Source organism: Excalfactoria chinensis, chromosome 2 (genome assembly GCF_039878825.1).
Source record: "Excalfactoria chinensis isolate bCotChi1 chromosome 2, bCotChi1.hap2, whole genome shotgun sequence".
Taxonomy (NCBI): Eukaryota; Metazoa; Chordata; class Aves; order Galliformes; family Phasianidae; genus Excalfactoria; species Excalfactoria chinensis.
This window is the reverse complement of record NC_092826.1, coordinates 67,960,953-67,977,158: the sequence shown is the minus strand read 5'-3', so window position 1 is coordinate 67,977,158 and position 16,206 is coordinate 67,960,953. Positions and strand designations below refer to the sequence as shown.

The window sequence follows — 16,206 nt, the reverse complement described above, 5'->3', positions numbered from 1 at the left end:
TCTCTACTGAGAAATGTGTCGTGCTTACTTTTATGTATTGTGGTCATTTCATATTAGTCTAGAGACAAATGTATTCTGTAGCTAGGACATGCTAGCATGCTAGCATTGAACAATTCAGGGTAAAACCTGGCAGCAGGTCAGGAATGCATTTTGATCCCATGTTAGCTTCTGAAGTTGTACTTTGATCATAATCAAAACAGTCACTGCAAATATTTCTGCCAGTGCAGAGAAGAGGCTCACGTGTATCATGAACTACTCTGGGTTTAAGCCAAGGGGAAAAAACTGTCAAACCCAAGAGTTTTTGTTTTCATTTATTAGCCACTAGTTGTTCTAAATCGAAGACAGTATCAAATACATCAGAGGATGAGGATGAATTTCACATGCTGTATGGAGTTGGTTAAATTCCTTTTCTCAAGTTGAAAGGTAGGAAAGAAAATCCTTTTCCCAGCAGTTGTAAATGTTAAAATTTTGATGGAAGGAGGGCTTTTTTTTTTCCTGTACATATATTAAAGCTTTAAAATTATATCAAAGAAATATTATGTAAACGATTTTAAGAAGTGATGTCAGAAATGCTGATAAACACAGTGAGAATAATATTTTTAAACACAGCAAATTATTGTCTTTTGCAGAACGAAGTGTATTTTCACTGTTCATTCTGAACTCCAAAGCATTTTGCCTGTTTCTTTGCAATAGCTGTTATAAATGCAGTAGTGATGCCAAGATTTTCCTGATAATACAGCCAATGAAAAATAAAAGAGGAAATATTTTTTTTTCTTTTCATGGAATTATTTTTGCTAGTGCAAGATAGATTTTCTCATGGGACTAAACATGATAAACACAGTCTTCATCTTTACGTGGAAATAGAAATGATGGCAAAATAACCTGAATTTTAATACTTTAGAAACTGCTTGAACAATGATTGTAGAGAAAGGCAATTAAGAACATCAAAAATAGACCAATGTATAAGCATTTAAAGAAAATAATCTGATAAAAAATGGGTAGAATGAGGTTAATTGAAAACCATTTATGTCTGATCACTGGTTTTGTTCTGAATAAGATACCAGGCTGAAAAACAGGAGACTGCTTTGCAACAGTGAAGCATCTGACACTATACTTTTGAGTTTCACAGTGACTAGAGTGGATGGACAAGAAGAGATTACACCCATAGTACTTCAAAGTATGCACCAACAGCCACTTAGGCATTTGTCTGGAGGCTGGCATGGGGAACAGTGCTTTCATTAACAGCAGTAATGTGCTCCGTTGCCTTTGAGTCCATGCAAAAGTTCTAGCAAGACACTGTAAAGAACAGAAGAGCCTGACCTAATTCTGAAACAGTTCATGTGCAAGACACAGTGCAGCTGTAGTACCATTTGTGATCAGCTGTGTGGAGAAGTGCTCTTCTGTGCCTTGTAGGTATATAGGTTAGGAAAGGTATGGGTCTCAGACCATCTGCTCTGAGCACTGATTTCGAAGCCATTCCTGAAACACTGTACACTTCCCCTTTCTTCTGCTGTTGGATGGCTGTTCAGAATACTATGTTCTCTCTAGGAAACTAAATGACTCCCTGGTGTTTTGTTTGTACATAAAAGTAACAGATCCAAAGCAGGTCTCAGTTAAATCCAGGATTCTGGATTGTGCCATTTCAGGTTCACTTACCCTGCTTGTTTCTTTGCACTCCAAAGAAGAGCTTTAATAATTCTTACTAGAAATATTTGCCACAAACTTCACTGTCTTTGAGCCCAAATACACTTTTGGTAAGCTACTGCTTGTTTTTGTGAAGGATGTCCCCATGTTTTAAACTTTCTGTGTCTTTGGGTCCATGCAAAAGTGTTAGCAAGACACTGTGTAAGACAGAAATGCCTTCCAGCTGATGACACCCCGTTTCCCAACTGAAGGAAAAAAAAGTTGATTTCTGTTTGCCTTCTCTGTGACCATAGTAAATTCATAAATTCATGTTGTATTCTACTCCACCTGTTGTTTGTCACTGTTAGAAACCAGTGGCTTCTGAATTATTAAAGTTTTCCTTATGTGGAAGTACGTAGCCTTTCTGTGAATCTTTTTGGGTGCTGCTGTATTATTTTTAGATGAGAGGATGAGAGTTGCCGACTGTAATAAGGGTGATGCATACTGTAGTTCAGTACTGTTCACCGCTGTAGTTTATGTAGCTTGCCATATATGCCTTACAGCCCAGTTTGCTCGTTTGGCTGCTGCTGAGTGTTTTGCCAGTTTTCCAGGGATCTCTGTTATAATCCCAAGGTTTTTGTAGTCAGCAATGCATCCAACATGCTGAAAGGAAAATCAGGAAGTAAATAGAACAGGAATTTGTAAATCTTCTTTTTCTTAAATATATCACTTTACATTAATCTGTATTAAATTCTACAGCACTTCCCTGTTATCACTTGTCTTACTAGTCTGAATAATAACTTATTATCAATGACAAATGGCAATTTATCATTTCATTGTTCATCCCCTGTTCCTGATAGCTTATGAATAAATCACTCCACTGGTGACCACCCTCCATTGTGAGAACTGACCATTCATTTCCCAGCTTTTAATAATTATCTATTAATTACCTTCCCATGGTGGTTAGTTTCATGGAAGTCCTTTTATTAGAGATCTGGTCAAAAGTCTTTTGAAAAGTGAAATAAATGCTATCAATCAGTCTGGGTGGGATTGTGAATCAGCCCCCTTGACTCCTCCAAGTTTATCTTATTTATTTGTGTGTACTTAGGGTCTGTATTTTATTATAGTTTGCTGTAATTTACATCATTTTTCAAAATGTTGTATTTGCATCCTTCCAGTCCTGAGATATCAAAATGGTTTAATGTGAGAAGCAGCATGGCATGGTTATGGCATGGTCTGGTAGCAGTGAACAGTTCAGTGTCATAGGGGTTGTAATGATGGCCTCCTGAGATTTTCAGAGTTCAACATACACCTACACAGTGTATGTCTGAGCAAAAGTAAAGGCTGAATTACACCTGGTTCCTTCTTCTTTTAATTTATACAACTTTCACTGAATAAGGCAGCTGTTGTAAGTAGTTGGGACTGACCAGTTTGTTGTCCTTCCTCATACAACAAAGAAACTTCACTGGCAATAGAAGACTCCTTTTCTTCATTTCTGGATTGGCTACAGTGGCCTTTATTCATTTCCAGTCTCAAATCTGAGTGTGAGTGAGTGGCAGAGCAGTGTTCAGCTGCCAGCCAGGGTCGCACCCATCTCACCACACATCTGTGCAAAAGGGCTGCAAAACATTTATTGCTCCACTGTTGTTCAAAGCCTCTTAATAAGTTCTAGGAAAGAGTCATGTTTGAAATGTTATAGTTTGACATGGAGAAAAATGTTTTTGTATTGGCATCTTTATGCTGTTCCAATTATGACCTTCAGAGTCTGCACCACAGCAGCTTCTTCCCAAGGGCAGTAAGTGACGCTATATTTCAGGTCTTGCCAACACAGTGAACACAGTGGTCAAGCTGAATTTCACCTCCTGCAGGTAGCACATTAACAATGGTGTGTGGATAAACAGCTAAGCACTAATAAGTGCAATTAATCTTATGCAACCAGATGCACGTCAAAGAAATGAAAAATCAGAAATTTGATGCAATTGGAATTTTTTTATTCTATAATTTAAAACATTTGCTGGATATGATTCTGTCTGCAGTATTTAAATAGAAGTTGCACTTCAGATAAGACAAAACATGAGTTGAGGGGTTAGAACCATGTTTTCTCTCTTTCAGATGTGGTCTTTTGTGCCATGAATCCTTACAGAATCCTTACAGAAAAATGTTGTAATTTCTTATTTGTTTTTAAAGAGTTCTTTAAAGGTAGCAGTGTGAATTCTTTTCCTGCCAGTTATCTCTTCAAAAACATATCAAAATAGCAAAAACTGATGCTAGAAGTCAGATGGTTCACAGATCACGCTCATTGATCATAGAAGAGCACTACATTTAGCCTAAGGATCGGACAGGAAGGCAGAAGTACAGTAATGAAAGGAACCTGTTGAGTGCTTGACTTGGCAGGCTAATTGCTCTGGTGTTTTGAAAAGGAAAGGTATGGCTGAATAATCAGAGCTAAATCACGTTGTCATAGCATTTGATAGAAAGGTTAATAACCAAGACTGTATCCACATTAAACTGTCACATGTTTGCCTAATTGCGAAGTATGCTTTTAAAGAGAAACTAATACCTAAGAGATAAAGATCTGGAGCCAAATTCTTTGTTGATATAAATTCTTTCTTGCTTCATTGATTGCAGTTGAGTGATGCTAATTAGTAGTAGAGAATTTGCCTCAAAACCTTTGTTATTGTTACCCACAGGCAGGACTGATAAATAAATAATAGTCTGTAAACTGATTTATAAATGATTCTTCATTGGTATGGCTATCATTGGTACTGAAGGCATTTAAGAAGAAGAAATTTTCATGGAGATAGTGTTCCATGTCATAGTTGAGTTTAGTACAGTGGCACAATGTCCTGTTCTTTTTAAATGACGCTGCATTGGACTGTCATTCAAATCAAAGTTGTATGGAGGATCTGCAGCAGCCACTGAAAAATCTGTTTTCATTTACTGTTACTTCCAAACAAGAAGCTTTAGTCACTAAAAGCCTAGCAATTAGAAACTTCGGAATAATGAAAACGAACCATCTTGTGTTCTTAGTTTTTAATTTATTAACTTGTTTAAATTTGTATGATGTCTGACAAACAGCTGTTCTCATCAGCTTGTCTGGTTTTCATCAGTAAGTGACAACTTTAAAAGATCTTAGTGTACAAATCATGATTTTAAAAAGGTAGAATTTGTCTGGACTCTAGGAGTTACAGTGGTGAAGCTCCTTTCAGTCTGTTTCATACATGTATGAAGGATGCGCTGCATGCTTACAGGTATGGCCGTGTGACTCAGGGTCTACTCCATTATAAAAAATAATTGAAAATTCATAGCTTTCAGTGGACTGCTTGAGTTTGTGAGCACACTTTCCTGATAATGCGCATAGTATTGATTGCTTCTTTTTGCTCTCAGTGTTATAATATTAGATTCTTGAAGTAAAGAACCTTAATGCTTACAGAAACAGACAGAAGTAAGCAGAAAAAAATAGTACCTCTTATGAAGTTGTATGCTACATTGCAGACCTACTTAAAGAATCATAATTACTTGCTGCAGCCTACACTAGAACAGATGATGCCAGCTGCCATTAAGACAAGGCTTTGCCACTGAATGCTTTACCAATCAGGTCAAAATCAGATCAGGCCGCTTATAAGAGCAGCATGGAGATAAGGACAGAATGAAAGTTGGTTTTTTTTGTTATTTTTTTCTAAGTTGTAATGTTGATTTGAAGAGAGTTTTTGCTTTTGGTTTTAAATGAATAGTTTGCACATTCCAAAAAACTAGATTTCAAGACTGGATTGGATTTGTCATGGAGGCCAGTTCTCTTCTGTGAATCATGAAAATGCTTATCTAGTCCTCAATCTGTCATCAGTCTTCAGCACTGTCAACTTTGAATTGCCTTTGGTAAAGGGCTGTATCTTTTTAACTTTCATTTCTTTAGAAGACATTAAGAGAAGATTTCTTATAGATGGAAAAGTGCAGACATGAAGAACAAGGGAGAATTGTTTTAAACTTAGGTGAGATTTGGGTTAGATATTAGGAGGAAGTTTTTCACACTGTAATGGCACACTGGAACAGGTTTCCCAAGGAAGCTGTGGATGCCCCATCCTTGGAGGCATTAAAACCAGGCTGGATGTGGCTCTGAGCAGCCTGGTCTGGTGGTTGGCAACCCTGAACATAGCAGGAGGGTTGAAACTGCATGATCATTGAGGTCTTCTTCAGTGCAGTCTGTACTAAGGGCTGCATTAGGCAGAGCTTTGCCAGCAGGTCAGGAGAGGTGATTATGTCCCTACTCACTGATGAGACCATATGTGAAGTGCTGGATCCAGGCCTGGCCTCATTACTACTCAGATACGGATAAAGATGATACAGGGGCTGGAGCATCTCTCCTTAGAGGAGTGGATGAAAGAGATGGGACTGTTCAGAGCAGAGATGTCACAGGCTGGACATTATCCATGTGTATAAACATTTAATGGAAGTATGTAAAACAGACACAACCAGAATCATCTTGATGTTAATGAGTAACAGGAGAAAAGGCCACGAGCAAATCCTGAAACATACACAATTCCACTTAAAGCTAAGATTTTTTATTTTATTTTATTTTAATCTCCATAAACGTTATACAATCTCAGTGATTCTGTGATTCTGATGTTCAGAGTGCTTATGTCCAAATTCAGGTACAGGAACCAGTGTCTTACTTGACAATCTATGGCATGGTGCTTTTGATATATTTGCTGGAGCACAAAAGTCTGCTTTGCTCTTCTTCTGCTTGTCTTCCCTCATGTCCTACACACTGGAATAGCAGTAAGCAGGAAGACAGGAGCAAACCCTGACATGTAGTTGCATTTGCTTTCAACTATTTGGTTGTACTGGAGTCTGTGTTTGTGACATTTCTGATCAGCAGGACACTGTCTCAGTCATGGCATACTGCGTCACTGATAGTTGTTTTCATGGTGTGAGGGCTCATTTCAATTAGCTGTCTCATCCCAAAGCAAAAGAAGAACTTGCATTCTGTCCTTCTGTCCTATGGCTGGATACATCAAGCTTGTATCTCTTACTGCAGATAGGTGTTTTTCTGTGCTTATCCAACAGGCTCCTAACATCAGTGACCCCATCACATTCTGGTATGCCTTAAGTACCCAGCGGTGATGGTACAACTTGCCAAATGGTAGGACTGTTCTTTTCCAACCAAGTCTATGAGTAAAATCTACATGAAGAAGTGCTTTGAGGATGGGCTTTAGATTCCTTCATGTCACACAGTCCAAAAACATGGTGGCCAACAGCACAGAGTAGGTTGTATGACCGTCTAAGACACTAGGTAAAGCCCTGGGTAATGCAACATAAGTCCCACATCACCTGCATTTGGTGGAAAACAGAGATCAATAGGAAGTGCATGACAAAACATTTCCAACCTTCTGGGATCCCTGCATGCTCCAAAGGGCTATCCAAGTTTAAACAATTAATGAGCAGAAAGTTAAGAACATGTTTCATCAGTTTACTGCATCTGTGAGTCGTCATTTTGTGCTTCAAAACTATTTTCAGCATCTATCAACTTCTTTCATAGACACTTCCAATCCCCCAGTCCGCCAGGTCACCCTGTTGTCCCTCAGATCTCTGAGACAGGTGACACACAGCATGTTATCAGGGCAAGTTTCAGTACTTAGAGGCAATTAAGGCAGTCCTGGTTTCTAGCTTCCTCATCTCAGAGCAGGTCCTTATGCAGTGTTCATGCAGAGCACCTTATAATGATAGTTCCATCTAAACCTGACACCCTTGAAGCCCACTGCATGATGGCTCTCAGAACTAAAGCTCTTATTGGAGTGCAGCAGTGTTGATAATAACAGGATGTTGTGCAGTCAGTGCATGTTTATAGCTGAATAGGTTAGGCATTCAGTGTAATATGTAGATGGGTCAGGGCTGGCTGAAAAGGCTCTTCTGGGTATGATACTGATGACAAAAGTGTGCATGTAGGGAGCGAGTTATTTTGCATGTTCAAATATGGGGCTTCCTAGTAGCTGAATGAGTATGTGCTTAATAGCAAGATCTGCCTGCTGCCTCACTCAAAATGATTATTGGGCATTTTTTTCCACTCAGTTGCAACTTCATTATACATTATTCTCCTGAGGGATATTCCCCTGCTAGCTATCTTCAGTGAATCATAAACTTGGTTCCCACAACATTAATGATACTTTTTTAGTCTTTGGTTCATATAAACTTTTATTACTTTCTGGGAAGCTCTGCATTTTTTTGTGGCTATTATGTCAAGTAGAAAGATGGAAAGATTGAAGCTGTGACAATTACTCTTCTAACTCAAAACTTTTTGAAATGAAACTATACTTTTTATTCATAACAAAAGTAACTTCTGAGTTCTGACTAGTTTAGAATATTGACCTTTCTGTGTCCTTTCTTATGTCACATCAGACCATAGCAAGGAAATTACTTATACTAAAATGCGCTTTGTCTTTATACCAAGGGGATGTGAGGAGGACCGGCCTCAATTTCATCTTTGCTAAGTACACATAATTTTTTCTCAATTTTTATTCTGCAACCTGCAGAACTGTTGCAGGTACAGAAAAGGTCTGACTTCTTCTTGCTGTGATCCGAGGATACTCAAGGAAGACAGATGACTCTGTAGATGCGGTCTTTGAGATCTGTAAAGCTGTCACTGTGTGTAATGTCAAAGATTGTAATGCCCCATATCCACAGAGGATGTCTCTCAGCACATTGGCTTTCCAGATGATCTTTCCATAGATCTTCATCTCCCTTCCCTGGATAAGTCAGGCGGACTGAGTTATAATTATAAGGATATTGTATAGAAAATGACACAAAAGAAAGAAATTATTTAGTGTCTCCTATCTTCCATCACATCGAATCCTGCCAAAAATATTGAAAAACTAAGGTTCATGCCAGGGTTGACAGGGTGCTTTTGTTTTTGTTTACTGAAGATCAGTACATTGTATCTCTGGATAACATGGTTTCACTTTTGAAACTGTTTGGAGATTGACACTGAAATTTTTTTTTCTTACTTAGTGAGACGTCTTACTCTAGATAGGTAGATAATACTATTGCTGTAGTTGAAGGTTTGCACAAGTGACCTGTATATTTACAAATGACAAATCATGCCTTACTCCCCGTCACGCTGCCAACTGCAGCTTGTTTGACTTAATGACTAGAAATAAGAAAATTAAGATGGCAGAGTGCTTTCCTTGTCAGCTTGAGTAACCTGGGACTTGCTTCACTTCTGCAGAATTTCATAGTCTGAACATGGTTGTGTAGAGCCCTTCTATGAAAGGTCTCAGCAATGACTTACTGGATTTGGTGCAGGTTTAGTGGCAAAATAACCAAAGCACACCACAACTTGAGGGTCTAGGATCACCCTTCCATCATATCAAAGAGGGATCCAATGGAAATTTTTTTCCATTTGTTGCTCTCTGGATGATAGAAGTGGGCACCCTAAACTGGAGGAAGATTCCTCATCCGCTGCTCCTACAGCAGCAAGGAAAGAGAAGAAGCATTCCATTTAGAGAAGCAAAACTACACAAAACTTGAAACAACATGAAGCTAGCAATGCCTTAATAGGAGGCATTTCTGATGTGCAGCATGGTGAGAACTGAAGACTCTAGGAGGATGGAAAGAATGAAATTTGTATGCTAGGAAGATAAAGGTGTTTGTTCTTGTTACAGTTTGTGGTCTTCATGTTTGCCATTAGACTGACTATACATGAAAGGAACAGTGTTGAATTAATTGGGGCAGCTTGCATGTGAGAGCAGGGCTAAATAGGGCAGTGTGGGAATGCAATTATAGCTAGAAAACGGTGTATGTATTTGATCCATAAAAATCTTTGGTGCTTTGTTGGAATGGAAACGCTTCTTTTAGATTTAAGGAGGCAGAACAGGGAGAACTATACAGACTAAGATTTGAAAGGAGATCTTAAGTTCTCTCACCTTCCACCTAAAAGTCATTCTCTTCTCCCAAGATTCTCATCTTCTTTCTGTCTTCAATACCAAGGCAATTTAAGATGGTACAAGAGGACAAAAGTGCCTTGCCCTCTTCCCAAACGAAATGCCCAGTGTCCTCTCTTCCATTTCCAGATGTTCATACTAGGCAATTAGGGCTGGTGTGAACATTTCTCTGTTCTTCCTTTGTGTAAACTTGAGAAGTGAGGAGAGAGGAGCTACAGATGAGCACCTCAGCAGGTAGATGTCTGCCCCCACATTGGAAGAGATTGCCAACTCATCTATTTCAAATCAGAACTGCTGCTCAATACAGTTTTTCTCACTCTTTCTTCATGTTAACAAGCACAGGTTCTATTATATATACACATTCATACATATTTGTTTTTTTATGTCAGTATTTTAAATTTTATGACACATGTTATTCATTAGATTTTTAGTTGTATTTTTATGAAGATGTTCAGAAAGCCCTCTGGCCCTGTGTGAAATAACTTTAAAATAATGATATAAAGAGAAGACTGCAGCATCAGTGCTCTCTCCAAAAGAGAGAAAAGGAAGCACTCAAGTAAAATGAGAAGCAAGGTGTTTTTTGTTAGGCTTTGATAATTTTTTCTTGTATGTTAAGAGCCCTGACCACTGGACTTTTCAGATCCCAAGAGATGTCTTTGGAAAAACTTCTAGACTTTTCAGAGCTTGATTTCTGTGTACTAATGCACATTTAAAAACACTTTTTCACAAGTGTAAAAGCCATTTTTTAAAATTAAGAGAGAGAGAGAGAAAAAGAACAAAAATTGTCAGCTCCAATTCTCCAAATTTTAGTGAGTTGTGAGTCTCAGTTCAGGTAGGCTCACGCTGCTGCTTGGCCTCTCAGCCCGTTCTTGTGGAGGATCTGATGCCTTCCATTTGCTCCCCTCTGTGTTACATTTCCAGAGCTCATTCACAGCTGTCTTCATTATTCACAGCTCTGAAGTGATGAAAGGAGAAAAAAGCAAATGTTGTAGCTGGATGTTAATTGTGAGAATGTTTAAGGAGGGGCAGTGGGCACGGAAGCTGTGCAGGTGGTGACCTTTGCTGTTGCCTTACAGGAATGTCAGCTCTGCTGGAGAAGAGGCCCGCAGAAGGATGAGGGAATGTGATGGCCTGACGGATGCATTGCTGTACGTGATCCAGTCTGCTCTGGGGAGCAGTGAAATTGATAGTAAGGTTTGTCATCTTTGTCTTTTCAGGAGCAAGAAATCCAGATATTCAGCGTACCTCAAGGCTATAAAGTAGTATTTTATATAAAATGTGTCCCAAGGGGTGCCTTATCAAATAGTAGTTTTGAGCATCGTTTTCTTTTCCGTCTCTTGAGCTGTACATTTCTGTGTGCTAAATATTGGGTTTGTGTCTAGTTATGTAATGTGTACAGGTAAGGATGCATTCTTCTCACTTTGATTGTTATCAGAGAAAATACAATAACTACTTTAAGAAGAGCAAATATGTCATACTCCATGTAAACTTTCTTACACCACTCTGCCAGGTTTACCTTATAATTGATTTTTGGTACTCAGTATGAGACAGAACTAATAACAGCCTGGTAGGCTTACAAGGCAAACAAACAAAAAAAAACAAGTGGGCAATTAATAAGCAGTTTCACAGTGCTACCAGTGTGACATCTTCTTTGAGAAGGATCAATGAATGCTTTCAGTAACTTTTAAGATGTATTTTTATGTCAGCTTTACTTTTCTGAAAGTACTAGGATATGGACAGGACTCTTCAAAGGTGGACGGCGCTGTGTTTAATTAAAAGGAATTCAAGGACTTACAAGCTGAGGAGTTGTTGTACATCAAATACATTTAAGCATTCCACAAAAAAACAAAACAAAACAAAAAACCCTAGTCTCAATTACCTTCTGTGTCAGTGTATTGTGTTAAAGCACTTCCAACAATCTTGGCCAATTTGCTATCCCTTAAAAAGAGAAGCGACATTTTAAAGCCTTCTGGCTGTGCATTTCTGAATGATCAGAGTTGTCCGTGGACCTCTGATAACTTGCAAGTTCAAAATCTCCAGAATTTTGTGGTCATGAACTAAACCAAACAGATGAAAATTGCTGATACTTTCATGGGAGGGAGGGAGAAATAATGAAAGGTTTGAAGCGTGCAGTGCACATGTAGCAGGCACTGCAATTCAGATGTCTAGGATTACCCTTCCATTAATAAGCATATAGTGAAGGACCAAAAGAGGCCAACCCACAAGGCACTCGCCATGCGTGCATCAGGGTCCAGAGCAAATCCAGAAGCCACCAGCAGCCTCCCACCCCTTCATCTCACTTCCCACTGACCAGCTTGGAAACACAGGGGTGCTTTTAGCTTCATTAGCTTTGGAAAAGCTGAATCAGGAATTGTGTCAAAACCTTCCTGATTCAGCTTGGCTGCAAGAAAGGAGAAGACAGGAAACTTCAGCGGAGCAGACCAGGAGGTAGATTAAGGTGGTGGAAGTAAATTGCTGCCTTTCTCACAGCTTCGCTGATGCTCTTTCTTCGTAGATGACTGAGCTGATTTCAAGGTTGTTATACTATTAAAAGGGTTAAATAAGGAGCACAGTAAGCTCTCTGTTTTGCCTCTTATCACTAATATAAAATATTCCATTTATGCTCTCATTTGTAGCTCTTATGACTTTGTAAAATCTGTAGGCTGAGATACAGAGGAAAAAATGAGGACATGAGTGAAGAATTATTCTCCCTGCCTGATTAGTTTTAACCTCCCATCTAGCAGGATTTTAACTATGGCATAAAGCACTTGTGCAGCTAAATGCAAAACACCATATTATTGCCAGAGGTCTTGCATCCTTTTCCCAAAGTTGAAAGTGATTTTAATTAAACCCAATATTTGAATAACTGCCTATAAATCACTTTTTAATCTAGTGACCATTCATGATGAAATGTAAGAAATATCTGTAGGAGAGAGGAACGCGAGGTCCCTTGAAAGTTCAGAGCTACAAATCAGAAAGAATAAAACCTACTTTCTTGTCTTGTATGAGTTCATCCAAATGGCAAAGGTATCAGTTGCATTTGAGGCATTATCAGTTTCTACTGCAAGGTAACATTGTCCTTGTGGTAGACTCAGTTAAAACTGTTTTCTTTACAGAATGAGAATTTAAAGTGTGAAAATTAATATTCATAAGAAGGGACAATAAAATGTCAAACTTTAATCAGCACAAAGCTGCAACTTAAGCAAGTTGCTGTTGTACAGAAGTAACTATTAGCAAGAGTCAATAAAACTCAAATGTGGAACTATTAAAGAAAAGTTAAAGGTAATAAACTTGAGTCTGTTTAATACCCTCTCTAGAAATGTGCTGTCTCAAAAGCTGTGCCAAATATTACAAGGCATAAGCTCATACAATACATGGAAGTAAATGCAGCTCCATCTGTTTGCCTGGCTGGTGAATATGGCAGAGTAGGACAGAAATGAAACCTCATACTCACTCTCTTCTGGGTTAGTGGAGCAACAGAGCTGGAATGTAGTGACTATCGCTTCTGTATCTATAGAGCATTAGGAGCAGATGAAATAGATATAGTCTATAGATATAGTCTATAGATAATGACTTTTTCTTAACCATGCTCTCTACCTTCATAAAATTAAGTGCTGATTCTTTTCGTAATGGATAGCAAAACCAAATTGAAGCAACAAAATGAATAGGATTCAAACAAGTCTAAAACTGAACTTCTTTTAGACTTGCAGAAATTATGCTGAATTATCAGTGCCATCTTTTTCTTCCACTGGGTCTGTTTCAGAATTCCCAGCAGCATCTTTTACAGAAGGCCCAATCTATTTAGGGGACAAATAGAAGAAGGGGAAAAGCTGTCCACAAATGATTTGCAGTCTGACTAAAATAAGTAAAAACATCAAGTCCACTGAAATTCATAGTCTTGCTCTTTAGCCTCCAGAAACATAATCAGTTTATGCTACAAATATTTCAGAACCAGAACTTGGAACCCATTTGTTCTGACAATTATCACAGATATGATTGCAGAAATAAGTGTTACTTTTGGTTTAAAGCCAACAAACATACAAAACCATTGCCATTTTCATTTTTTGTTTCACGTAAGGCTTCAGTATGAAGTTCAGAATGACAATAAAAATCTCATGGAAAAATATTGCTCAGACTATTTTTTCTTTGTTGTTTTTTTTCCATAAAAGAGTGTGTGAAACCTTGCCAGATTTTCTAAATCTCTTAAGCTGTGGTTACCAAGGAGGTACTCAGAAATGAGCAGATAAGAATTGCACCGGGAAAATTTATCTGGAAAGATCAATTATGTTTCATCTGCTTTGTGTACAAAATGAGCAAGGGAAATATCTTAACTTCTGTTTTTCTTTTATTTGTTTTGTTGGGTTTTTCTTCGTCACACTTTTCAGACCGTTGAAAACTGTGTGTGCATTTTGAGGAACCTCTCATACAGGCTAGCTGCAGAAACATCTCAGGGACAGCAGATGGGAACAGATGAACTTGATGGATTACTCTGTGGTGATGCCAATGGAAAAGATGCAGAGAGTTCAGGATGCTGGGGGAAGAAGAAGAAGAAAAAGAAATCACAGGATCAGGTAATGAAAGATAATGAAAGTTGCATTACAAGTAGTTGGAATGTCCATCATGAAAATGAATTATTGTATCATGAAGAGTAATTAATGCACATTAAGCACATGGGGCATGATGCGTATAACTGTTGCCTACTGAGACCCATCACTAAACCGTTTCCCTTAGTACCGTATCCACACATCTCTTGAACTAGGGATGGGGACTCCCAACACTTTCCTGGACAGCCTGTTCCAGTGCTTGACCAATTTATATATGCATATTTGTTTCAGGATTAGTTTCATACTCTGTTTCTGCATTTTAAGAGAAAACTGTTTAGAACTAAATTAAGCTGTGTGAGTGAATATGAAGAAAACACACATGTTTTCATGTAATTAGCACTGTTTCCAAAGATCAGAAATTACAGTCGTGATATTTTGTGTGAGTTACCTGACTGGCTTTTGTTTTAGATGCATGTAGCAGAAATGCTAAGTCACAGCTTAACCCAGTGATTGAGCACCTGGTGGGAAGGCAGGGCCACCCTGGGGGAGCTCAGCTGCATGCAATGCACATGAGTGACTGGGAAGGGTGGAGCCAGAATCCACCCCTTCCCAGACCTCGTTTAAGGGTTGGCAGTGAAGGTAAGGGTTTCCTGCTGGAGACCCCTGCCTGCGTGAGGCCTTCTGAAGGTTAGTTGCTTCTTTCCTTTGTTTTTGTGCTCACAGCTGTTGCATTTGAGCAAGTACTCACTTGCTGAAGCCTAGGATCTTGCTACTCTGCTGTCATTGCTGTGCTTTCCATCATGTTACTGTGCATTTAAGTTAATATTGTGTTTATTTTATTATTTTCTCATTCTGATTAAAAAAAGCTAAGAATGCTGGTAATGATATAACAGACCATGTTGTGTCAGTAAATATCCTATATAGTATTGAGAATGGCTAGACTTTCCTGCAATAAGGAAATTAATTCACCCTTTCCAAACCTAACTTTGTGCTGCCCAGGACTACTTTACCTTAGAAACATTAGAATAATATTTCTAATATATTTTTTTTCTTTCATCTCCTTTTCATCTGAACAGATTTTCAGAACCTGGATACATTCATTACTACTGAAAACTAAGATTAAATGGAAATCTGGGTTGTTTTCTTCTAGGCTCTGTCACAGCCAGGATGACTTTATTTCCTGGTTTTGTGTATGCAAGGAGAGAGATTCCTGTGTGTTCTGGAGGATTTTTGTTTTGTTTTGTTTTTTCTCCTTGCAAGAACCTTTTACAACTGGATTGTTTTGTGTTCCTCAGCATAGGCAAAATTCACCTTATCCAAATCAAGCTTATTTATGATTTCTGCAGCTTCCAGGAGAATGTGTTTTAGGTGTCCTTTGATGATACGTTGTCACCCAGCACACTGACTGATGCACTGTGCTTTACACATATACATATTCTTTTGCAGTAATCTCTCACTTTTTCTGCAAGACTTAATTTTTTCCAGATAATGCCTTTCATAATCTCTTTTCAATTGCAATCCTTAAGCTGTTACCTGCTACTCATTCTATCCATCAGAACAGATCTCCTTCTCTTCTTGGGATGCTATATTTAGAGTGCTCATTTCTTTAAGTGCCTCAGCAAGGAAGCTTTTATCCTCTTAAATACGTCATAATATAGTTCTGAAGAGAATGCTGCTGGTGGACACTGTTTTATCTGTATATACCTGTAAAAGCAATGCATACATGTGGAGTCTTCATAGAGATAATGATAATTTGAAATATCTGAAATGCTTAAAGCACTACACATGGCACTAAGGTTGAAATCCTTGGAAAGAAATGTTAGCGAAAGACAGATATAAAAATAATTACTTAACCAGATGTTTCTAGGCTGAGCGTCAGGTCTATTTTAGTAGGTTGTATAGGCTAGGAGTGCATGTTTTGTTGCCTGGGAAGTAGAAAATACAGTAAATAGAAATATTTTTTCTTTTAAGCTCCATATTAATGGTATTTACAGATATAAAAAGAGTTCAGTGTTTAAAAACCAGTTGGTTTGTGTATGTGTGTTTCCTTTTGTGTTCTTCAGACTTTAGCCTGTCATGTTAGAGGAAGTACAGAGCACATGCAG

General features: G+C 38.4%; 1 protein-coding gene across 7 annotated transcripts in view; it reads left to right on the top strand.

The window, feature by feature from the left end:
- Positions 1–16,206, top strand: part of CTNND2 (catenin delta 2) — a 607,871-nt gene that overhangs the window by 506,951 nt on the left and 84,714 nt on the right. For all 7 annotated transcript variants that reach the window (XM_072330397.1, XM_072330395.1, XM_072330394.1 and 4 more), the window contains 2 exons: positions 10,634–10,751; positions 13,943–14,128. In XM_072330397.1, the coding sequence (XP_072186498.1) occupies positions 10,634–10,751; positions 13,943–14,128 (304 nt within the window). The remainder of the gene's footprint in view (positions 1–10,633; positions 10,752–13,942; positions 14,129–16,206) is intronic.